Here is a 26,820-nt window from a genome sequence, read left to right as displayed (position 1 = left end):
GTGATTGGTTAATAAGATTATTGTAACTCCAAAATACTAAATTTCAAAAGGCTACTCAAAGCAACCTTTTCAATTAGCCTTTTGAGAAAATAAATTATACCAAGCAACTATCAGCTAATTTACCAAACATTTTTCTACAATCAGCTAATATTATCAATTAATTATACCTTCTAACTCAATCAGCAAACATCCATTTACCAAACATGGCCATTATGTGTCTTCAGTTAATAAATTATGTGCTTGTAAATAAAGTCAAACACATAATTTATTAATTACTACATACACATATTGCAAGCACAGAATATGTTAATTGCATATTATTATATGCTTGCAGTTAACATATGATGTGTATTTAGTTAAATGTATATTTAATTTATAATCACATAACTAATTATACATAAATAACGGGTTGTTGTTGTGAGGTTTTTTTTTTTTAAGTGACGACCGATAAATACATGCCCTAGATAAATTTCAGTATCATGAATTCAGATTCGATCAAAAAAAATTAACTAGAGTTAAACTCGTAACCTTCCATTACCAAAATCATACACACGCACCCACGTAGGGCTCTAAGGAGATCAGATATTGTATATTCATAATCGAATGCCATCATAAAAGATTAAAAGAAACTTGTTTGTTTTTTGTTGAATCCAAAGTACATATTATAGCAAAAGAAGAAAGAGATTTCGTCATCATCATCATCATCATCATTGTACCCCTAAACCGTGGCACATTGGGTAAGCATATGACAATATACATACTAAAATGTACAGAACTCGCCCGCCCGCCCGGCGCTCGGCGGCGAGCATATCGTACGTTATTCGATCAATCCATTCACCTAAGCCACCACGTGCACCGATCCCGGCGCCGCCCACCGAACACGTCGAACACAATAACCTCCTGGTGGCGGTGGAGCTCGTCCAGCGCCGCCGCCCGCGGCGGCTTCACGTGATTCCTACAAAGCGGGCACGTGCTCCGCCCCGTCCCGAGCCACCTATCCAAACAAACCTTGTGAAACACGTGCTCGCACCTCAAATCCCTAACCTCTTCCCCTTCCTCAATCTTGCAAAGACAAACCGCGCACTCAACTTCCCCGGCGCCGCCCTCGAACCGCCGCACCCCCAGCTCCGCCCCGGCGCCGCCGGAAACCGCCGCCACGTCGATCTTGAACAACGCCGCCCCCGGCCGCGCCTGGCAGAAAGATTGCAGCAGGAGAAAATCCCACGCCCATTTCAACTGCGTCGCCACGAAAACGACGTAGTTTAGGAACGTCGACCCGGGAAACATCTTTATGGTTTTTTTGCAGATTAAAGTGCAGATGATCAAGAGGAAGAAGAAGGATAGAGCTTGGGAAGCTGGTCTCATTATTTCTTCTTTCTCTTTAAGGTTTGTGATTCTCAATGGTTTATCTCATGGTGTATATATATATGTGTGTGTGTATAGAGAAGGTAGTAGACCAGAAAGCACCTGGAAGTTGACGTCATCAAAGGATGGGAAAATGGAAAATTATATTCTTTTATGGACCACGTTTTTTCAAAAACTTGTGTGTATACATAGTGGATAATATAAAAAATATTAAATAGTGTTATTTTCGAGTAATTTAATGTACGAGAACTATGTCTGCCGCTGTACAACATGATTTTTCCTCCACCATGGGGGCTGTGATGACTTTTAATAAAGCGAGGCACCCACTCGTGCTTTTTGACTATTTTGTTCACGTCGTGGTCATTATTGTTGTTATTATTATTATTATTATTATTATTATTATTTGAGTAGTCAAGGAAAACTCGTAGCTAAAATTCGAGCAGTTCACAAACCACACACCAGAAGTAAATCGTAATAGGATGACTTTGTGTGACAAGTTTGACTAGGAGGTGTTTGCCAAATAGTTGTTAGCTGATTGGGTTAGTGGGTTTGACTAGTTGATAGCATTAGCTGATTGTAGAAAAGTGTTTGATAATTAGCTGGTAGCTGATTACATGTAAAATGACTTCCTCAAAAAATTTATCGAAAAAGTTGCTTTGAATTTTAACATTTTAGAGCAATAAATTGTTACAAAAGCTAAATAATCAAACTTGTTTAACAAAGCCAAATAGTTAACAGTCGTCAAATAAGCTAAAATTGAATGATAAGCTAACTATGTTACCAAACCGAGCCTAAATTAATTTTAGCAAGAATCAAATTTTTAACTTTTATGTAGGACAAAATTTATGTTGTATCGACTTGGTCAGTGTTTTCTGGGTAGGTTAATTTTTAAACAATGGAAAAATGTAAACAAGGGAAAAAGTGATGGGTTTGGTGAATAAATTCGTGATGGCATTCCTATCACGGAACTTCACATTCAACAATGTAATTCTTAATTTTTATAACTATTTTATGAATAGTGGAGGTGCAAAGAAGAAGGCCACATGCATATTTGAGTTTTTAAATTAACAATAATCAACTTATTCAATAAAATAATTAAGCTTATTGGTGAATTCATAAATTTATTTTCTCATACTTGTTTAACAACCAATACTTCTATGAAAGAATGTTGAATTTGATCCTTCAAACTTTTACCTAATAATCTGTCTCTTATGACCTGTTAACCGACCTCTCTAACACTTACCAGTATATAAAAATTATAATTTAATTAGTAATAAATGTATACTTTTATTTTCTTACAATTACGTAATAATTACCGCTATGATTCGACGGTAAGATAACATGATGGACTATATAGCATATCCTTATATTATTGTATACACTATATAGCATATCCGTATATTATACGGAGTAGATCAATGCATTTTTTGTTATCTTAAGAAAAAAAATAAAAAATCCTAGTTAGCTAGTAGCTAGGTGTAGTTGTAGTTCTATAATATTGGAGATGAAGAAAGTGAACTAACAGTGACAGGACATCTCAATTCAGAAAGAGAAAAATGAGACCATCTTTTTGAATTACCTAACGGTAGAAAATTGACGTTTTAAATTACTTGAATTGGGACTATATGAAGTGTTGAAAATTATTAGTTTGAATAAATGCAAAAGTGAAATTGTGACATGCAAACATTTCCATTTGTTGATATATATAATTTAACTTGCTCTCTGCTCTAATACCGATTAATTGAATTTAGGTCTTAGCTCTAACACAAGCTAGCTAGCTCATAATTGTAGTTTTGATTCAAGTCTTATATATTAAGTTATTTATTAGCACATATTCTTATCAGTAGTCGGTGTGGGATGCATCACTATAGTTGTGATAAAGAAAAAATTGAGTTTTTAACCACTTTAGGTATATGAAAAAATGTCCTTAGATATTACATACTGACCGGCCATCCATAATGGTCATTGTAAAAAATTAGACCTTGTTGCTAGACAATATCCAAATTATAAATTTAAATAATTGAAAGTAGAAGTGTTTAGTAAAATTAGTTGTTAAGGAAACATATAATTATTTTATTTTTTTAAAATACTCATGATTTTTTAAATGACAAAAGAATATATGTATATATACATTAATGATAATTTGAAAAATATATACTCTGTCCATCCTATTTTATATGTCTGGTTTGGTTAACGATACTTGACTGGATATGTTTAGAAACTACATTAAAAGTACTATTAAACACAAAAAAAAAAGTAATTAAACAATACTAAAGAAAATAAGCAAAGAAAAAGAGTTGATTTAACAAATGAATAATAAACATGACATATAAAATGAGACAAAGAGAGTATATATTTCTTGAACACCGTGATTAACTCCTTTATAATCCTGTGGACTTTTTGGAACAGAGATTTTATCTTTTTATGGAGAAGTGAGAGTTAGAAGTTAGAACCCAGTTCCTTTCAACAAAAAAAAAAAAAGTTAGAATCCTGTTTGGCTGATCGTATTTCATCTAACGTGTAAAAGACTGGAATAGAAAAGCGTGGAACATAATACAAAAGAGTCCCAATTATTGAATCAGGTCAATAAAAGTGTTCCCTTCTGGGCATGGGAAATGACAAGGAAAGTGCAGTAGCAGTACGTACGTAGACTCGACAATTATCTCGTACAACATTTATTAATTTTGTCTTGTATTATTACAATTACATAGATTTAAACAATATATATCTGTATAATAAATGTCTTCCATATGAACAAATGAACAATAATGCACTGTACCCCAATGAATTGAAGAAAATTCTCTGATGATAATGACTGGAGCTTGGTTTTTAGTGTGCCAAAATTAAAATCTGCTAGCTCCGAAGCAGCGATTCAAAGCAGGCAACCACTTGCATTGATTGTGACGATATCAAAGTCGTTTAAAGACCATTATGATTGTACATAGTTTAGTTTTGTATTTTGGAGTTTCGTCTTAAATGAACAATCCCGTGTAAGTTTAATTTTGTATTTTGAAGTGTCGTCTTAAAACCAGTCAATTTATCTCTAATTACTAATTAGCATTACATTTTTCATCAAAAGTATTATACTTTTATCGGAACCCGACACATCTCCTATGAGACGGTTTCACAGGATACGTTACTCACCATTTGTTAAGAAGTCAATTTTTTACTAATATGTTTAATATATGATTTTAATTTTGAAATTTCATTTCTTTGATAGACAAGTATGGTACTTACAAATACTTAATGCATCATTTCTTAATATTTAATTCTTAATTTCAGATATTCAATTTAAACTTATTTATTTACTTACTAGTAAAGTAGAATCATCTAGGGAGAAATTGATTTGAAGTTAGTTATTGCTATTATTACTTCAAATAATATATTGAAATTTATTTTTAATTTGCTGATATTAAATCTAATTTAATTTTCATAATTAATTATATTATTTCTTTTTTAGTAATTTTTTAATAATAATCTAGAAAATAGTATAATAACCACCCAAATTGTTTCTTTGAACAAGTTAAAAATCTATATATTGTGATGCTGATTATATTAAACAACATTTATTTTAACTTATATTGATCATATTATCCTTTACTTATTTGATTTAGTTTCACATTTGACATTGATTATTTGCGCAAAGCATGTGTTCTAACTAGTAATTAATATAAGAGTGGATTATGAAAATTAAACCACCCACCCACCTACCAAACTGCCATGAAGGTTTTTCTCTTTCTCTTTGACATTATTGAATTTGACACTGACAGAAACTAGACCTTTGCTTACTGAGTATAAAGAGCCCCCTCACTTTAAGAGGTTGCTCACACACTACTGCTGGTAAAACTCGATTCCGAATCATTGTTTATAAATTTCACCCCTGCTACCAACCGAGTTGTTCATACAGGCTGAATTTGCTTTATATATTGCTCTAATATGTTTTTCAAACCTCATTTACAAATCTTATCAACCAAAGCTCAAACTCAACTTGATGTGTATATATAATTTCAAATCTTAAAATTGCGTGCAATGAGTATTAAGATTCCTGTTGTGTTTTAACTTAAAAATATTTTAAAGACTACCAAATTAAGGCTTCAACATAATACTTAAAGGTGTCTAGTTGAAAAATTAACTTTTATAATCTATAATAAGTATGTTAAAAAATATTTTTTCGTAAATTTATTCACCCTCTCTGATATTTTACTCATTCAAAACCATCAAATTTGACCTAATAAACAAAACAATAATAAACAGAGTGAGTAGTTTTAATACATCAATTCAAATGTTATACAATCAATAATTTATGATTTTTTTTGGTCAAATACGTATGTTGAGAGATAATAATACATTTTTTTCCATCAAATTGGAATATTATACTCTTAAATTTTGGACTTTGAAGCGACACTGCACATGCATTTCTAGCTTGGATGTATGTAGTTTTATACTTTTATACTATTTTATTTGAATAGATTAATGAAAAAAAAAATTAGTTAAATTGCAAGAATAATCTAGTCATAAAACATAAAAATAAATAATTTTTTTAAAAAAAATGAAGACATGGAACTTACTCGAGAGAGTTTGCATGGATATGGAGACCAAGATGAGTCTGATATTATATTTTTTTTTTTTTTTTGTGTTTAAGAAAAGAAAAATTCACAACACATGCATGCATAATGTGCATGTAGATGGAAGAAAATTCATTGATATTGACTTGAGCTTTCTTTTAGCATACCAAAAACAAAAGAGGTAAACCGAGAGGGTGCTTGGAAGATTTAAACTCATAATCTTTAATTACAAAAATCATGTTTCTTCTACTCAGTCACTCTTTTGGAGTATATAAGATGAAGTTTTAGAATTTAATGATACTATAAGAAGAGTGTCATTTTTTTGTTGTTGCTATATACGACATTGAATAGATTTTACAACAAGATCAGATATACTGTCCCGCTGAATTTTCAAAAACAATTTCTCCCAATTTATATTCAATGTATAAAAATAAAAGCTCAATCATTTTTAACCTTCCAAAAAAAAAAAGTTCAGTGATTTTCTGTTAAAATAACGATTTTGCATTATATTGTCATATAAATTGTACATTTAATTTTATTTTAGTTCTATTTGTTGGAAATTATTTTAATCTCTATTTGATATGTCTAAGCAGCTGAAAGCAATTAATTATTAGGAATTGAAAGTTAAAAATTGTTAAACTACTTGCTGATTGAAAATAGAAGTGTTTGATAAAATTAATCGAGTAATAAAGTTAATAAGTGTTAAATAACAAAAAAAAAAGAACATAAGTATATATTAATGATTAGTATATATTAATGAAGTGCACAATTGCACATTTGCAAAATTGTACAGTTGGTCAAATCTAAGCCATTAATCTCAAGTATTCAATGACTCAGATCTGTTCACACGGACTCTATCTTAGGGAAGAGTGGACTCACAAGAACATTTAATATTTAATAAAAATAAATATGGTATTATATTAAATTCTATATATTTAATTTCAAATTAATTTGAGAATCTAATATGATAACTATTGTAATACATTTGTGTAGGTTGCATAAAAAAGTAGATATAAGTTGTGTTATGTAAGTTGATTTTAATAGTTTTAATTATTTAAGTAGGTGTACGAGAATTTAGAATGTTAGTTTAATAATAATAAATTAATAATAATAATAATTAATAATAATAATAATTATTATTATTATTATTATTAATTATTATTATTATTGATAGAAGAATTTGGTTTGAGTACGTATTGTGCCTAGAGCATCTACCACAATGGTTTATATGAGATTTTTTGTACACTTTTAGTTTAGGCGGAGGGGTGAGAAATATGATAGAGAAGAGAGGAGTGTTTGTAGAGGGAAGAGTTTTTTTTTTTTGGTTTTTTTGGTTTTTTTTTTTTTGGTGATAAAGTGGCCTGGGTTAGTTGCACTAGATTTTTTTTAAAAAAAAAAAAAAAAGAAATATGTTGGTGCATGTTTCGCGCACCAATAGCACCCACTAGGCAAGTCGAATAGGCGTCNTTTTTTTTTGGTTTTTTTGGTTTTTTTTTTTTTTGGTGATAAAGTGGCCTGGGTTAGTTGCACTAGATTTTTTTTAATAAAAAAAAAAAAAAGAAATATGTTGGTGCATGTTTCGCGCACCAATAGCACCCACTAGGCAAGTCGAATAGGCGTCCACCCTCTATGTTACTGTTATGTTTTTTTTTTTTTTGATAATTTTTTGGTTTGTTTGTTTGTTTTTTTTTTTTTCTGACATAAAATCACAGCAGTTTTGGGTGGCTCAAGACTAGAAGCTAGGGACTAGAGAGGAGTTGCAATTCATTTCCACTTAATTGCAAGAAGTGAAAAATTACAGAGTTTTGTTGGGCAGAATTGTAATTCTATGAAATTACAAATTAATCAAATATTCAAATATGAAGAATTGCAAATCCCACCACCCCTAAGAATTGCAATTCCATAATACATGGGAAGAAAGTTTGGAGTATGAAAACCAAATTGCCTTCCCTAAAATCATATATACATCTTTATTTGGGAATTGCAATTACTTTTCTTCAAAAATAAAATAAAATAAAATAAAAAGTAATTGCAATTACACGTACAGACACTTACTCATTCCCTTTCAATTCATATATATATATTAAACGTAACACTATAATAAAAATTTTCAGTAATTATATTACTTGCTACCAAATAATGAAATTTGAATTATTCCTACTTTATTCCCATATTGTTTATTGAAATTACATACTATGATAATTGATCTAAGAGTCCGCTTTGTGATCAATACTTTGAATTGAATTGGTTCGTTGTTGTATTAAATCAAATGTACATAGTGAATTTTTGCTTAAATAATAGGAGAATAATGGATTATGAAAATTAAACCACTCATGAAAGCGGCATAAAGCTTCTTTTACATTATTTTGTTTATATATTGCTCCACATCATATACTTCACAAACCTCAGCTCATTTACAGATCTCATCAACCAAAGCTCAAACTCAAATTGATGTGTATTATATATTTCAATTAAAAAAAATAAACCCTTAAAATTGCAACGGGTATTAAGATTGTTGTTGTGTTTTTACTTTAAAAAATATTTTAAAGACGGCCAAGTTAAGATTTCAACATAATACTTAAATGTCTTGTTGAGAAATAATTAAATTTTGTAATCTATAATAAATATGTTAAATAATATTAGTTCGCAAATTTATTCACCCTCTCTGATTACTCACTCAGAACCATCAAATTTGACCTAATAAAAAAATTTTAATACATCAATTCAAATGTTATACAATCAATAATTTATGATTTTTTTGTCAAATATGCATGTTGAGATAATAATACATTTTTACCATCAAATTGGAATATTATACTCTTAAAAATTTTGGCCTTTGAAACGACACTACTGCACATGCATTTCTAGCTTGGATGTATGTAGTTTTATGCTATTTTATTTGAATAGTTTAATGAAAAAAATTAGTTAAATTTAAACATAAAAATAAATTTTAAAAAATCAAAGCACGGAACGTACTCGAAAGAGTTTGCATGGGCATGGAGAACATGATGGGTTCGATATTAGAATTTTTGTTTTAAGAGAAGAAAAAATACCACTACATGCATGAATAATATGCATGTAGATGGAAGAAAATTCATTGATAGTGACTCAAATTTTGTTTTAGTATACCAAAAACTTCTATCCAAGTTGCACTCAAAGGAGGCAATGAATGATAGTGTGAGACCTTGGTAAGGTGCACGTGCAATGACTAAGTCGAGTGTGATAAGGATTATATTTTGGGGTGACGTGGGAAACTTTGGGTGACACAGAATAGGTAAATTGAGAAGGTGTTGATATATAAGAGTCGAGCTCATAACCTTTACGTACAAGAGTTATGTGTTAGAAAAATATATAGCATAAAATGACATTATAAGTGGTTATTTTGTGGCACAAATATATATTGGTACACTTTTGATTTGGATCGGGTCAAAGTGGATTCAGATTCTTCGTAGTTAGACGAAGAGTTTGATATATTGTACGCTCAAACCAAATAATGGGTGAATGAGAAGTTGATTTTCAAACTAGGCTCATTTGAGTTTTAAAAAAATGAAGGGAAAATGCTTTAAAGTAGTTTTTATACAAGAGTCTTTCTAACACTTACTGAATTGTATAGCATAGAGGTTTTCCCTTGCACACAGTGTGTGTGTGAAAATCCTAAAATGAGCTTAGACTTGAATGATGGTAGCTCATTTTGTGAGTACGGAATTTTGAGGTCAAGTGTTACAAGACTAATTTTATTATCAAATTAATGCCATGATTATTTGCTATTAATCCTATAACTCCTATATAACTTGTTGTCGAGTAGCAAATTTTACACAACAAAAATCTTCTTTTTCTCTCTCGAAGCTCTGCTCCTCCTCCTTTCTTAACCTCATGTGTTTATAGCCTTAATTTTGATGTCAGGGGTTACAAGACTAATTTCATTATCAAAAGAATGTCATGATTAATTGTTTTTAATCCTACAACTCCTATATATAACTTCTTGTTGAACAACATATTTTACACAATAAAAATCTTCTTTTTCTCTCTCGAAACTCTACTCGTCCTCCTTTCTTAACATTCTGTGTTTATAGCCTTATTCTTGTTCGCCGAGTTTCATTGTTTGAGTGCTCAAACTTGAAGTTGTAGCTTGTGTTATCCTGTGAAACCTAGGCTATAGCACTCCTAGCACCAAGGGAGGTAGCAAATAAGGTTTTAAGGACAGTGTACTGATTACACAACGACTCAAGCTTACAACATTAATTCCAAATTCATACTTCACCCTTGTGCTTGTTACTTTTTTTAAGAATATTATTTTCGTAGTAATATTTCGTAACATCATGTTTTGCTTACTTAGTCACTCTTTCAAGATAGTGTGATAATGATTATTCAAATGAGTTAAATATTTATAAGATATAATTAAGATAAAGTTTAATTTGATGATACTATAAATAGAGTCACTTTTTCTTTTTCTTTTGCTATATACATTGAATAGAATGTGGCATATTATTCCTCTAAAGCATCTCATCTCAATTTGGAGCAATCAATCATTATCAATTTACCAGTAAGGCAACACCTCACTATTAAATCACATTCTTGTCATCTTAAGTACCTAATTCCTGGCAAGACCTTGTGGTTTAGTGGCACCCGATTGCACTCTCATATAAAAGGGTGTGTTTAAGTCTTAGTGGAGACGATATTGATTCTTTATGCTTCACTGGATTAAGAAAGTAGTTATGAACAAATACTGTATTGTAACAGAGGCAGTAGTACTAAAAAAAAGTTCCTAATTCCTCAATTTTGTGGTGGGTGTGAACAAAAAATTAAAAAAAAATCTATTATTATTATTATTATTATTATTATTATTATATGTGCCTTGTACTTCCAAATGGTACCCTAAAGTATAATTTTCAAGAAATATGATGAAGCAAACTTGTCTTAAAGTTGCTATTTCCCTAATATTATGACATCATAATTGCAAAAAAAAATTTTGATTCGTGAAGAATAAACATTTCTGTTTAATATTTACAACATCTATAGTAATTTGTGCTTTCAAAATTAATTTAATTTTGTTTTGGACAAACAATATAAATTGATTTATTTACTTGTATTTTATTGACCAGAATCACAAAATAAATTTCATTCATCATGTGTACTCAAATAATTGTGGTGTATTTTTTTTTTTTTGTAAATTAAATAATAATAATTCGATTGTGGCAACAAGTCAGCCATTTCCTGGAACATGAATAAACAAATCCATCAACATCAATAGTGGAACCGTTTCATGGTAACGTAGTGCTACAGTCAAATGTTTGTTCTGATCTATGTGTAGGGGATGTGACTTATCGAGTGTCCAAGTTGACAAGTCCATCATTCCTTAGTCAATACTGATGGCCCAACTAAATTTCTAATCTTGAATGCGAGAAAGAAAAGGGAAACTACTATGATTGCATGTATTTAATTCAAGGGGCAAATTAGGAAAATACTACTCCTACTCCTAAATTCTACTTCAACTTTTACTCTCTCATAAAATAAATTTTGATGTTGACATTTACATTGGGACCATATGATGAAGGGTCACACTTGTGTGAGACTGTCTCACGGATCATTGTTCGTGAATTGGATCGGGTCGGGACGAATCAATATGTAAATGTCATACTTATATGTGCAAATATCATGCTTATATGCTCAAATATAATACTAATCATGAATATAATTTTTGTTACTTATAAGAGAAAAAGTATTACATTTTTCATAATAAGTAATGTTGGGTCGGGTCAGGTCGAAGCAACATGTAAATGTCATACTTATAATTTTTTTTGAGGTTTATTTATTAAAAAAATTATTAAAATAATTTTTAAAATAAAAATTAATTTAATTATAATCGGAAGAAATGGAAGGTAAACTACTATCATGTGAAATTTCATACATTTGGAATTGTCAGTGGTCTAATTGTACTTTTTTTTTTCATTCAATGGCCTAATTGCATTTTCAGGTTACATTCATCGGCTAATTTGAACCTTATCCTTTGAAAGTATAGTTGATAATTTGAGTAATAATTATGGTATGATTAATATTATCAAAGTATAGATATGATAAATTACTAAATATACTTATGGTAACATTTAATTAAAATCTAAATTAAATAAAGTTTATTTCTTATATTATTTGAATATATAATTCCAACCTACATTATTACCATGAATAATATAAGAAAAGATATTGAGTATGAATATGTATGGTAATAATAATGGAAAAAGACTACTACTACTGCTACTACTGCTGCGACTGCTGATGCTGCTACTACTGCTGTTGCGACTGCTGCTGCTGCTACTACTGCTACTACTACTGCTGCTACTACTACTGTTGCTACTACTTCTGCTGCTACTACTGCTACTGCTTCTGCTTCTACTTCTACTGCTGCTGCTACTACTACTACTACTCTACTGCGTGTTACTGCTACTGCTACTGATTCTACTGCTGCTGCTGCTACTACTACTACTACTCTACTGCGTGTTACTGTTACTGCTACTGCTACTACTACTTCTACTACTACTCTACTGCTACTGCTGCTACTACTACTGCTGCTGCTGCTTCTGCTGCTGCTGCTACTACTACTACTATTATTATTATTATTATTATTATTATTATTATTTAGGTCATTGGTTTTGGTAATAGGAAAAGACCATTATACCCATTTTATAAAGGGGAAGAAATTTTCGATTGATCTGGTAACTATAAGGTTAAATTGTATTCTAACTCTCCTCAATGCAACTGTTTGTAATTATTTGAGACAACCCAACCAAGTTGGTCTGGTAACTATAAGGTTATAAGTTTGAATTTTAGCGGGAGCGACTTATCTGTCTTCTTGGTTTAAACAGATCATGGGCAATCTAAGGTGGTTTACCTCATTGTGGTCTTTTGCCGACTAGGATCATAAGATTTAATTTATGCAATACCCACCATTGGATAGTGACTGCAAGTTTCTATTGTTACCTAAAAGGAGATGTGAAAATTTAGTTTTGAATCACAATTATTGTGTCAATATCACATTTTATAATCATCTTTTAATTTGACAATATTTCTTTATCACTTGTTTACTCACATATATTATTGCATTTGGTCATTTGAACATTAACTTTTAGAACAATATGATAGTTTCACAACTGTAACTTTATCTTTTGATGGAAAAAAACATTCATAAACAATGTAATAACTAATAAATAACAATTTAATAGACTTTTTCATTAAATCTTATTTCTTTTGAACCGGAATAGAATGCTAAAATTGTTTATTAACAGATTGACTTAGAAATTAACATCAATTGGATACAAATGGTAACATATGATGAAATATGATAACATCAGCAATGTTGTGAGAATAAATACAATTAAATTAATACGTAGTAATTAATAACTAAATATGATAACGTAACGTACACTAACCAAAAAAATTAATAGTAAAATTTTCTACACCTGAAATCATTGTGGTAAAATTAGTCAGCAACGTAATTTCTTTGCTGTCTACCAACATGGAAATTAAAGCTTTGGTTGTTGAAACTTGAATAATTAACCAGGGCAGTAAAAAGAGGCAGTATAACCAGAGAACCAACAAAAATATAATATAAACAATATAGTTAGGATTTAGGAAAATCACAAAAATAAATAAATGGCTTCTTGTCTACATTTAACATATTTTGTACCTGCAACTATCAATTTATATGTCTATAATAATTACCATGTTATGTGCCTTCAATTCGTTTATAAGTACAAAAACACACGGTAGTAATTACCATGTTATGTGCCTTCAATTTGTTTTCAAGTAAAAAAACACAGAAACAGTCAACTACATATATACACAATGTGTTAACTGTAGACACATAACTTTTGAAACTGAGCTCACAATGCAAGGTGGACTCAAGTCCATGCTCACAATTTTAAAACTCTATGTTCACAATTTTAGAACTCTATATACAAAATTATATTACTCAATATTCACAGTTTTTAAACTCTATATTCACAATTTGTTATATAGATTCAAAATTTGTGTTATACTATTGAATATAGAGTTCTGAAATTGTAAACATAAAGTTATGAAATTGTGAATATAAAGCTAGGAAATTGTGAACACAGAGTTCTGTAATTGTGAGTATAGAGTTCTGTAATTGTGAATATATAGTTCAAAAATTGTGAACATAGAGTTCTAAAATTATGAAATTGTGAATATAAAGTTAGGAAATTGTGAACACAAAGTTCTGTAATTGTGAATATAGAGTTCTGTAATTGTGAACATATAGTTCAAAAATTGTGAACATAAAGCTCTAAAATTATGAACATAGAGTTTTAAAATTGTAAACATATACCTGGATCCATCCTACAAGGTGAACCCGGGTCCAGGCATAACAACCGGCTCCATGGTATACCATCAACATCATTTCTTAAGTCTTCTGCTTATAACTCTCAAGTCTTAGGCATTATCCCTATTACCTATGAGTTTTCGAATAGTTCTTACAAGCTTGTACTTTGTTGATATTTTGTCCCAGTCGTTATTTATTTTATTCTGAACTACCCAGTTCCATGGTGGGAATATTTTATTATTATTATTATTTTTTTAACATCATGTTATGTTCAATAACATTAAAATTGTACATTAAAGAAAGAAGGAAAGAAAAGAATAAGACAATCTTGCATTAAAGGATGGAACATTGGTTTATGGTTAGTCCAATCAGCCAAACACCAATCATTATTGTGTGGACCATACTATCAAATAATGTACATTTAATATAAAAATAATGTACATTCAATATAAAAATAATGTACATTGTATTCAAGGAATATACATTATTTGTGTACTGAATGTACATTATTTTTATAATATAAAAATAATATACATTCAGTACAAAAATAATGTATATTTAGTACATTAAAAATGTACATTTTATTATGGTCCACAGGGCTGTGTGGACCATAATCAGCCTAACACCATGTTAGCAAATTAGGCCCAATGTGGCAATCCAAGCTCACCCAATAGTCTAGGGAATCATTTGGCCCACATAACTGTGTTGTGATAAATTAAAAAAAAATACATTATTTGTGTATATAAAGTAAATTATTTGAAAGTATATTATTTTGTATACTATTAAATAATGCACATTCAATACACAAATAATATACTTTTAGTATATATATTAAAAATATACTTTGTATTAAAAAATACATTATTTTAGTATTAAAAATGTACTTTTAGTGTATTAAAAATGTCAAAAAAATTTAATACAAATGGCAGGCTAAGCATAAAGCGCAGGCGCGAGTCATTGTCACTGGGTAATAGACAATAATTTAAGCCATAGCAACTCTCGCAATGTAACCTAACATTTAGTTCAATTGTCATCGAACTAGAGTTCACATTGCATTGTAAATTCTTATTTAAAATGACGTTCAAATTATCAATTATGTATAGTGTTTGCAGTTAACATATTATTACTTTCAGTTGATAAATAATGCATGTACATACTACAATTAAAATATTATATATCTGCAGTTAACATATTATGTACCTATATTTAATAAATTGTGTATCTTCAATTTATTTATAAATACATAATATGTTATGTGCATCAGTGCATGTATATAATTTAAACATCGTTTTGGATGAGGATCATGGTTGAAAAAAGTTGGTAGGCACTGCTCGAGAGCTTAGCACCCTTGTATTTATTTGATTTTTTAAAAAGTTGTTTAAAACTTTTAAATTTTTTAAAGACTAATAATTAAAAACTATTTAATATTTTAATAGTTAATGTTAAAATATTAAATGGTAACCTGAAAATCATTATAGTTTGAATAATTTAGGGTTATTTCGTTTAAAACGATATCTTTTTGAGTAAAATAACTCTTTAAAAAAATAATAGCTAATCGACCATCTAGGCAGCCTAGGAAGCCTAGTTGACACCTAGAAGGCCTAGGCGGTCAGGGCCTAAGTGGCCTAGTTAGTCGCCTAACCAGCCGACCACCTAGACCAACGATTATGGTGATACGCTAGGCGGTCGGCTGGCGCCAGTTGACGAGATTTTTGCAACACTAATCAGGATCGATGCATAATGTAAGGTGAATCTTGATCTGATCTATGGTATAAGTTTCCTATTTAGTTGGGTATACTCTTAATATACTATATACAAATACTAATATAAATAATACGGAGTAGATTTTCATATTGTACATTTGTACGCAAATCGGACTCTTGGCAAATGGCAATTGTACTGCTATTATACTTGTTTATTAGAAAAATTCTATTAGGAATTTAGTATTATTCTCACACACGTTAATAATACTCATACCACACAGATCTACTTTATTATTTCTAACTTCATTAATATAATTCTATTGTGACTTATTTTACGGACCAAAATTAGTATTTCAAATGGAATAGACCCATCACTAACTATTGTACGTGATTGTGAATTTTCATTTTTCCAAGTTTTTCTAGTAAAACATAACGTGCAGTGTTGTTATCTACAACGTAACGTGATTTTAATTTTTTTTTTTTTTCTGTTTGTTTCATGAAGTTTCTAGATAAAAGCAATACAATAATATAGTTTATATTTGCATCGTAAACATAGACACAAAAGTCCAATTTCTGAAATGGCGTGAATCTATTTTTTGAATGCTAGTATCTCTCTTACAAACTCCACTGAAACTCAAACTCAAGACATCTAATATGAGAGAATTACTTTGTGCAATTAAACCATAAAGTTTTGATTGTTGTTACCTGATAGCTAATTATATGCAAAATGATTTTTTTTTAAAAGTTGATTAAAAAAAAGCTACTTTCAGCGGCATTTTTGAATTTTAACGTTTTGAAGCAATATGATGTTACAAAACTAATTAATGAAACACTTATATTGACTGTTCAACCAAGTTAAACAGCTAATAGTAATCAAATAAAACTAAAATTGACTGATAAACTATGTTACCAAACCAGCTATGTATATCAGTATATGATTGAGATATTAAATTATAGTTTCAAAGATCGGACTACTAGAAGAATAAAATACTTCACACAAAAGTATTTAAATAGAGTTTTAACTACTCTCATTATAGTTATCATTAATACAATAATACTACTTAAGAAAACGCTACGACAAAATTGAAGTGTTTTTGTCGCTTTGAAATAATATTTAGGTTATTTAGTACGAGTGTTCTACTTTTCTTAACTTATAAGCCTGATTCGAATAAAACTTCATCTACTCATATTTCAAACGTGTATTAAAAGTTTTATTAAATAAAGATTCTCAAATTTTAAAATTAAGAAAAATATTTAAAGAAAATAAACAGAAAACGTAAAGAGTTAGTTCGATGATGAATAATAAATAAAAATATACACATGTAATAAAGGAAGTAACGTTTAATGTCTTAGGATGCTTTTGTTTTGTTTTTCTTCAATTTTATTATTAGCCCAATTTGAAGGCTTGGCAAACAATGTTAAAGATTAAGAATGGCTGGTTGTCCGATGTTAATTGATTGTGTTTTCTTGACTTCTTTTTAAACGGCAACGAGAAAAACTTACAGTTATTACTTGAGGGTGTGTATAGACAAAAGGATCATGAGGTAAACTAATTTAGACTAGCTATATATAGCTGTCTGATTCAAATTAAGAAGATCAAACTAGCATCTTAACATCAAATGAAATTTGTTTACATAGCGCTAGTCGTCCGGTTCAAAAAAATATATAAAAATAGCGGTAATAGAATAGAATTTTGGCCAAGGACCTTATAGTCCAGTGGCATCAAACCCTTCCCTTTATACGGGAGGGAGGTGGTGGGTTCGAGCCTAGGCAATACTAACTCTTGTGCTTCAATTGGTTGAGAAAGTAGTTATGAACAGATACTCCATTGTAATAGAGTTAGTAATATTCAAAAAAGAATGGAATAAGAAATGAATAGAATATGAATACTATTCTATTATTTGGTTCAATGATAGAATAGTATCTAGATTATTGTATTTGATTGGAGTACTAGAAAATATAAAAGGAATAGCATTTAAATAAACAAATAAAACACATAAAAATATATACATATTCACTCACCACAAAATAACAAAATACAAACATAATAAAAAAAATTATATTTCTTACTGTAAAAATTGAGTTGAATAACAGTATAATAAATCTATTCTACAAAATAACATTCTATTCTCAATGTATTTCACGAACTAAACTTAAAGTTAGGAAAAACTACAATCCCCTCAATGATATGCATTGCATTTTGTAATCTATATGCATTGCATTTTGTAATCTATCCAAACAAATGAAACAACCATGAATTCCACATATCTCAAACTTTCTCCGTAAAAACTGAACTGAACAGGGGTATAATAAATCTATTCTTCAGAATAACATTCTATTCTCAATATATTTCACTAACCAAACTTAAAACTAGGAAAAAATACATTTTCCTCAATGATATGTATGGCACTTTGTAATCTATCCAAACAAATAAAACCATCATAAATCCCACATATCTCAAACTTTCTCCACACCTGCGTTCCAAACACAAAAATCAAGAAAGTGTCACCCACCTGAATCAGCATCACAATCTCCCCATTACACTTTCCTGCGAAGTCCATAGAAGAAGCTTTTCTCATAATTTCCCTATCTTCCAATGGAATGGGAATCATATATTTCCCCCATTCCATTGATTTCTCCAAACCCCAAATCTCCAAACTGCTCAATTGATGATTAACAGTAACGGCGGCTAGCCGACCGGCCACCGCAATCCACGGCGAGCTCAAAATACGATGTCGGAGTTCACACGGAAAAGGTAACGTGCGAAACTCCTCGGCTCCGACGTTAAACGCAATTATTTCCCTTTTAACGGTCCAGTTTATTAAGTAGATAACGCCGTCAATGTGAAGAGTGGTTTCTGGATAGTTTGGGACGGCGGCGGAGATAATCTCCCTCCATGATTCATCCTCTCCAAGAGTTAAAACCCAGTGCTTCTTATTGCCACGGCCGTGGATGCAACGCAGTTCCGACATGAAAACCTTGTACTTTTTCGAAACCGAACCGAAACCCAAGGCCGCGCTGGCGAAGTTTTGCGAGATGGATGGCCGGACAGGATGGGTTCTTGGCAGAGAAACATGTTGTCTTATACTAAGGTTGCAAACCGCGGCTTCTCCGTCGTTGTTGGCCAGACAAATCAGGCCGTTAGTAGACCTGAAATAATTATAGTTAACTTGGACCACATAATAAAGATTATATATAATTTTTAAGAAATATAGCACTTTTGTTAGTTTGTATCTAAGTTACAGGATAATTGTAGAATTCGTCTTTAAAGGTTTGTTTTGCTCACTTTTCGTCCCTAAGTTATCATTAGCATTGCACTTTTCGTCTTTTTACTAACAAAACAGTAGGAATGAAAAGTGAGCATGGGAAGTTAGCTTAGGAACCAAAAGTGAGCATGAGAAGTTAGCTTAGGAACGAAAAGTGCAATATCAATGGCGAAAAGTAAGCAAGACCAACATTTAGGAATGAATTTTATAATTATCATATAGCTTAATTTTTCCTAATTTTTATTTTTGTTCTGAGTTATTAGGTAATTGTTGTTTTTATACATAATATTGCTTTTTTTTTTGTCCCTAATTCTTCCGGTAATTGTTATTTTCTTTTCATCCCTAATTGTTGTACAAAATGTCTAACAATTACCCCAGAATTAAGGATTAAAAATAACAATTATCTAAAAATTAAGGTTGAAAAGATTAATCAAGCCATGATAAAAGTTTATAAGGATAATATAGAGTATGGACTAAAACTAGAGATGAAAATATCAATTACTCAATAAACCAGTGACAAAAATTACAATTTCTCCTATACATAATATATTATACTGGAAAATCTTACCTTAAATGTACCAGGTTGTGAAAGCATTGCTGGTCCATGTACCGGGCACGGTTGGCTTGGAGCTTTCCATTGTTTTCTTCGGTCAAATTTACAGTGTAAAAGATTTGTTGACATGTTTTGGATGGAACACGCAAGAGGATTCTTGTCCCGGGACAGGTTAAGGAACGGTTCCGGTGCACATCAGCGAAAAACGAGTTATTAATAAGAGAGTAAAAGAATTTGGAAACGCACCTGAATTGTACTATAGACTTAACGGGAAGTCTACTGAAAATTTCGTAAAGAATGTCTTGTGGAAGGGAAGTTGCAGAGGTTGTAGAAGTTGAGGTATTCATGTCTTTTCTTGAGATTTCCAGAATTTTAAGAAGGGTTATTGTTGATCTTCTGCAAATCAATCGAGAGTTATAATTATATTAGAATTAGGCAACAATACTTGCCTAAAAATTAGTGCATTAAAAAACGATTTAAGGACACTAAACATAAGGAAATTAGTACGTACACGAATTTTTGGTCTTTTACTTGAAGTCACAATTTGTTTGGTCTTTTACTCAAAAGGTTTTAATAATTGCTTTTGTAGTAAAACACTAAAACTTATCGCCTTTGATGATAGGTTTAACGTGAAGTATACAGAATTTGTTTATATGGATTAAGAAACCACGGCAAATTATATTGTAAACCACGACGCTAAATGCATTCTAAATAATAAAAATCACTTTGATACCCATACCTTATACCTAAACCCACCCTTAATTTATATGATGATATATAATGGATTAGTGGAATACTATCAACACATGTGTCTAAGCTAGTAAGCAGGATCTAGATAGAAAACTTAAATAGTATTAAATAGTCAAACACTTTGTGCTCAAATGACATGTAATGATTCTTTTATATAGGAGGTTATGATATCGCGATATTGACTCTTTGTGTTTCAAACAGGTTGGGAAAGTATAAATGAACAAATATTACAATGTAATAGGATCAGTTGTATTAAAAAAGAAAATAGTATTAAGTAAATAAATAAGGAGTAATTGATACCTAAAGAAGATCTCAAAACGGTGGCATATGTCGTCCGGAGACTACGAAGCATCACCGCCCTCCGGCGAGCCCCCCTTTCTACCTCAAGTCTTGGAATCCGGCGAGAAAACAAAGCACAAACCAAACCGTTTCTTCACTGCAACAACCGTTGTATGTATATATATATATATATATATATATATATATGGTGGTATGTAAATTTGTTGTTTGGAATATTACTATTTGTATCTTTTTGGTAATTAATTGGCAGTTATATATTTATTTGGGAATCGTGTTGTTGGGGTTGTAAGAGTGGGTGATAATAAATTAATGTGTAGAAATGGAAAAAGGTTTTGAGGGAATAATTTAATTTGATACTTATTGTCGTGAGTTGTATTCGGTGTCCAGTCCAGATGAATGCATGTATCGATTCCTGGTAAACTTCTGTTCACACCAGTAATTTAAAGAAGAGAAAATGCTATTTTCCATCACTAAAGATGATTCTTAACTATTTTCGAAAAAAGATGATTCTTAACTCGAAAAGCAACATCATATCATTATATAATTCACCTTAAGAAGGGAAAACATGTACAATGTACATTAAGAAGGAAAATTAAGCACCTAAAGTTTTAGGCCGACGCGCTTAAGTTTTAACAACTGATGCACCTTAAGCACACAAATCACGCATCTTAAGAAGAAAAACCATGCACCTAAAGCTTTAGATTGACGCACTTAAATTTTCAACACCTGACGCACTTTAAGCCACACAGTACAAAAATCACTCACCTTAAAGTACAAAAACCACGCACCTTAAATTTGACCTAGATGCAAAAAGACCATTACCACTGCACGTCTTTTTTTTTTAATGAGTGTTAATCTTGGACGTTTATTTAGGAAACATCAATGGCTTAGAGTTAACCCCACAACCTGAGAGAGGCAACAACACGAGAACTTAATTATATATATACACACACACATCACTGACCTTGTGTCTAGTGACACGAAGTGTCTTTCTCAAATGAGAAGTCATGAATTTGAGCGCAACCAAAATAATTTTCCTTTGTTCGGTTCACGGTTAAATATAAAATTCGGTTCGGGTTTCATGTGTTTGTTCAAATAATTCGATTTACGATTGGATGTACTACGACCTAGCATAATAAGATTCGTTTTGCTGTGTGGTCTTGAGTGTCCAAAGGTTTGGTGGATGCTCTTGAAGTACTTCAAGATTTTGACAATCTTCCAAGTTGAGAATTGTTAACATAGGGAGATGACCCATTACCTTTTCAGACAATAGACAATCCACTATGTAGAGTTGTTCTAGTCTAGGAGGAAATTGAAGTTTTTGAGCGTCTGACATTTGTTCAATTTGATTTTCCATAATTTTGGAAAATGACTTAGTACCTTCCCTGGCAACAAACAATTAGTTGTATTTAATACCCCTAGGCTATGTGAAAATTCTTGAAGCACTTTGAAGTTCTTGCAAATTGCAATCCACCAAACTTAGTCTTTCTAGAGTGTGCAGAAGACAACGGTTAAAGGGTAGGATATCAATTTCCTTCCATTCTTGTTGGACCACCTTCACAACTTCATCGATATACTCTTAATTCAGACCTAATCAATATTTTCAATTTCTTATAAGATAGTGCATTTATTGCCTAATAAATGAATACTAACAACACAAGTAAAATTTACAATCTTAGCGAGTGCATCTTTCCACGCACCAATTCTATCAGCACCAAATCATTTTCCATGTTGAGTGAATGCATCGCCAAAGGCGCCTTTTTGTTTGCGTACCTAAGAAGGATCAACATGGTAGGTAGAATATGAGAAGAATCACTTGGTTTAACTTCTCTTTGCATTCCAAAATCTTCACGAGTTCATCTAGACACCAATTGGAGGAGGCTTAAGTTTTCGAGATTATTAAAATGGAAATCTTAGACCTGTTAATCACCTCTAAGATTTCAATGGGAAAGTAACCCCCTTCGCGGAGCTCTTCGTCATCCTTAAATGTGTAAACACTGCACATCTTCAAAGTAACATAAAGTTGATTTGTAAAGCTTGTTCGCGTGTCATCTCCTCTAAAATTCAGAAAAACATCATATTTGCATATAGTAATTGTGGAAGAAGAAGCCATCTAAAAATTCCCAAAACTAGGCCATATGTATGATGGAAATGGAGGTGCGTGAAGTGGAGGAAGGTTCTGGATGATGACAATGTTTATTGTATTCAGGAAAACTTACACATGAAGTGTGTGAAATGCATTGAGGCTTAGTGTTGCATTTCCAATTTTCCTTTTGCTCCCTTTGTGTGTTTCTAGCTGAGCTCAATTCAGCTCTTTCATCATTCCACTATATATATGATCAAGAAAATAATTTTATCATTCTGCGACGACGTACCTCCTCCACTTCATGAACTTAATTGAAAGGAGTTGTAATTGATGTGGAGTTGTGAACTCGTTTGGAGTGTTTTGATTCTTGGGAAAATTATAATTTATGCCCCTCCATAATATGTCAATTATCAATGTCACCCCTGAATTATTAGTGGTGTAAATGTTGCCCCTTAATTTTCAAAAACGGTACATATATTGCCCCTCCCGTGGTGTAAGTATTGTCCCTCTTTCGTTACGGGAGGGGCAATATATGTACCGTTTTTTAAAATTGAGGGGCAACATTTACACCACTAATAATTCAAGAGTGACATTGATAATTGACATATTATGGAGGAGCAAAAATTACAATTTTCCCATTGAACATTGAAGTTTAGCCTTATGAAACTTTTAAAGTTTTTATTATTTATGTATGAATACAACAATATTTATTATTAATTGCAACATGAATTCAAATAAATCAAATTCGAGCACAAACTCAAGCTCGAGCTTAAAATTGAGTCCGAACTCAAGCTCAAGATCGAGCTCGAGCACAACCATTCTTAACAAGCTTGAGCTCGAGCCAGCCCAAACTCGAGCTCGGCTCGTTTACACCCCCAGTCTCAAATTAAATTTAAAAAGTGTTTAAAATGTGCAATCTGGGAGGGTATTGAATTGGCTTGGAGAAAAGGTTTCAAAAAACTGATCGTGCAAAGTGACTCAAAAAGAGTTATCGATTGGATTGATGGTACGAGCACGCCTAGGGGTTCCATGCGCAACATTATCGAGAAGTGTAAGAGTTGGAAAAAGAACAACTGGGAAATATCTTTCAAACACATTTTTAGAGAGCAAAACATAGTGGCAGACACCTTGGCGAAACACATCAAAGCATCCAATACCACGTGGGTCGAGTGGGAGGAGCCCCCCATAGTGTGGAAGAGGCATTGTTATTTGATTTGAGTGTCGTTCCGTGTGAACGTCTTATCTCAGAGGAATGTATTTTGTAGAACTTCGGGCTTGACCCTCCTCTTAATCCAAAAAAAAAAAATGTGCAATTTGGGCTAAAGTTTGGCTAGTAATAGACTTAGGCTTTAGCAAAATTTTTGGACTTAGAGATTAAAATCATTTGAGCTGAGGGAATATAATTTGGCAAATTATACCGTGCACCACGGTGCACATAGCAATGTGCACCACGTACGTAAACGACGTCGTTTTGAGCATTGTAAACTAATCGTCCATTTTTTTCGAAAATCACGTTTCCCGTTTCAACCGATCTCTGTATTTATGTTAATATTTTGTGTATTCCAGGCAATCATTCTGTGTATTCTAGGCAACCGTTCTGTATATTCTAGGCAACCGTTCTATGTATTCATGTTAGTAACACATGTTGTGATGTGTTTGTGCATTCAAATGTTTAGGAGGATGAGTTCTGTGCATTTTGTGTCAATATTCTGTGTATTCATGTTATTAACACATGTTGTGATGTGTTTGTGCATTCGAATGTTAGGAGGATGAGTTCTGTGTATTTTGTGTCAATATTATGTGTATTCTGGGCAAACATTCTGTGTATTCTAGGCAAACGTTCTGTGTATTCTAGATAATGATTATGTGTATTATAAAGAATGAATTCACTGGAGTCATTCGCGTCCGCATCCACTGACATCTGTGTATTTTGTGTCAATATTCTGTGTATTCTGGGTAAACATTCTGTGTATTATAGGCAAACGTTCTGTGTATTATAGGCAAATGTTCTGTGTATTCTAGATAATGATTATGTGTATTATAGATAATGAATTCTCTGGAGTCATTCGCGTACGCGTCCACTAACATTGAAACGACGTCGTTTACGTACGTGGTGCACATTGCTATGTGCACCGTGGTGCAGGGTATAACGATTGATATAATTTGATACGAGTAAAATGACTTAGTAGGTTCGTCTAAGCTTTTGGGCCAAGATTTTGATAAATAAATATATCATTTAAATAGAGTTTTCAAAATAATAAATAATTATATAAATATTTTGTTTTAAATCATTCAAAATAAAGAGTTTATAATATTTTATTTACAGGCTCGTTATGCAAAATAATCGTAGGAATATAAAATATATTTTTTTATAGTTTTATTTTGAAACTTTATAAAATAGGAATTTTGGTAGAAAAGTATTTTGGGGTCTCACACTAACATACCCTAAAAATAATATCTCTATACTCACATTTGGGGACCGGTAAGCCAATGCATACAAAACATATAATTTATTTTTAATATACTGAAAGTCCATTAACATAAAATTTATTTTTAATATATTGAATATTCATTTTTAATACATTAAATGTTTATTTGTTGTGTATTTAAAATTGATTATTTGGTATAATACTTGAAAATGCATTTTCAATACATTAGATATAATCATTCACTTTGCAATACTAATCATGATCTATACTATAACTTGCCCCAATACATAGGAGTGGGCCTAGGCATGGGCATGGGCCTATTACATAAGAGTGGACAAATTATTGTCCATACAACTGTGTGAATCACAGTTCAAAACGATATTGTTTTGATATTAAAAGAATTTTCTTATTCTACACGTGTATTAGAATAATGAACATTTTAGGGTAAAATAATGTATTTTATGAGTTAGAATAATATACTTTATAAGTTAGAATAATGTATAGTCTTTTATGTGTTAAAATATCGAAATTTCTAGAATAAGATAATATATTTTATGAGTAAGAATAACGTATTTTATGAGTTAAAATAATATTTTTATGTGCTTTTTGACTGTGATCTACACAACCACTATGTGGATGATTGTACCACGGTCCACCTAATAATGATGGTATAAGAGTGGGCAAATTATTGCATGGACCATGGTCCACACAGCTGTGTGGACCAAAAATAAAAAGTACATTATTTTAGTATTGAAGGTACATTAATTTTTTGTACTGTAGGTACATTATTTTAGGGTACATTATTTTTGTACTGAAGGTACATTATTTGATATATACTGTCAAATAATGTACCTACAGTACAAAAATAATGTACGTTCAGTACAAAAATAATGTACTTTTTATTTTTGGTCCACACAGCTGTGTGGACCATGGTCCATGCAATAATGATTGATAAGAGTGAGCATGGGCCAATATGCGAATATAAAGAGTGGGCTTGGGGTTGGAAGCAAATATATTATAACAGAACTTGCTCAATGCATAATTTCTCTAGTCAAAATAATAATAATAATAATAAAACAGGCAAAAAGAACAATAATATCTATATGACATTAATTTCAAAAAAGTTAGTGGTTATCTTGCAACAAAACTAAATTCACCCTAGAATTGAAACACAAAACTATGAACTTTCAAATCTTGTAAGAGCATCCATATCAGCTAAGGTTTTTTCTCTCAATTTTTTGCAGACTTCAATATCCACCATCTCACTCAATTACAAATATATATCTTCCTCAAAAGAATGTTTATAAAATTAAATCTAAAATTTAAAAGAAAAAAAATTCTGACAAAATGCAAACTTTGCAGGAGAACAATTTAACAAACAATCTCACTCCACATCAACAAAAAAATCTATGCAATATTTTTTACGGTTCAAAAAGCCTTTAAAAAATCATTGATATGGTTGCTTTGA

At 31.1% G+C, this 26,820-nt stretch overlaps 2 protein-coding genes across 2 annotated transcripts; both read right to left on the bottom strand.

Moving 5' to 3' along the window:
* Positions 1–505: 505 nt before the first annotated feature.
* LOC116026145 (RING-H2 finger protein ATL68-like) lies at positions 506–1,368 on the bottom strand. Its single transcript, XM_031267600.1, has one exon. The coding sequence runs from the start codon at positions 1,363–1,365 to the stop codon at positions 835–837; it is 531 nt and encodes a 176-aa protein (XP_031123460.1). The 5' UTR covers positions 1,366–1,368; the 3' UTR covers positions 506–834.
* A 16,738-nt stretch (positions 1,369–18,106) lies between these two features.
* Positions 18,107–20,975, bottom strand: LOC116025881 (F-box protein At1g30790-like). Its single transcript, XM_031267256.1, has 3 exons — positions 20,838–20,975; positions 19,803–20,183; positions 18,107–19,118 (listed from the first exon to the last, which is right to left on the bottom strand). The coding sequence occupies exons 2-3, from the start codon at positions 20,132–20,134 to the stop codon at positions 18,323–18,325; spliced, it is 1,128 nt and encodes a 375-aa protein (XP_031123116.1). The 5' UTR covers positions 20,135–20,183; positions 20,838–20,975; the 3' UTR covers positions 18,107–18,322.
* Positions 20,976–26,820: the final 5,845 nt, after the last annotated feature.

Source organism: Ipomoea triloba, chromosome 7, assembly GCF_003576645.1.
Source record: "Ipomoea triloba cultivar NCNSP0323 chromosome 7, ASM357664v1".
In the NCBI taxonomy this organism is placed as follows: Eukaryota; Viridiplantae; Streptophyta; class Magnoliopsida; order Solanales; family Convolvulaceae; genus Ipomoea; species Ipomoea triloba.
The sequence above is the reverse complement of the archived record's forward strand: the minus strand, read 5'-3'. Positions and strand labels throughout refer to the sequence as shown.

Coding starts and splice junctions, on each gene's coding strand:
- LOC116026145 (XM_031267600.1), bottom strand. CDS start 1,365: ATGAGACCAGCTTCCCAAGCTCTATCCTTCTTCTTCCTCTTGATCATC.
- LOC116025881 (XM_031267256.1), bottom strand. CDS start 20,134: ATGAATACCTCAACTTCTACAACCTCTGCAACTTCCCTTCCACAAGAC. Junction 19,119..19,802: donor CACAACCTGGTACATTTAAG/GTAAGATTTTCC, acceptor TAATTATTTCAG/GTCTACTAACGGCCTGATTT.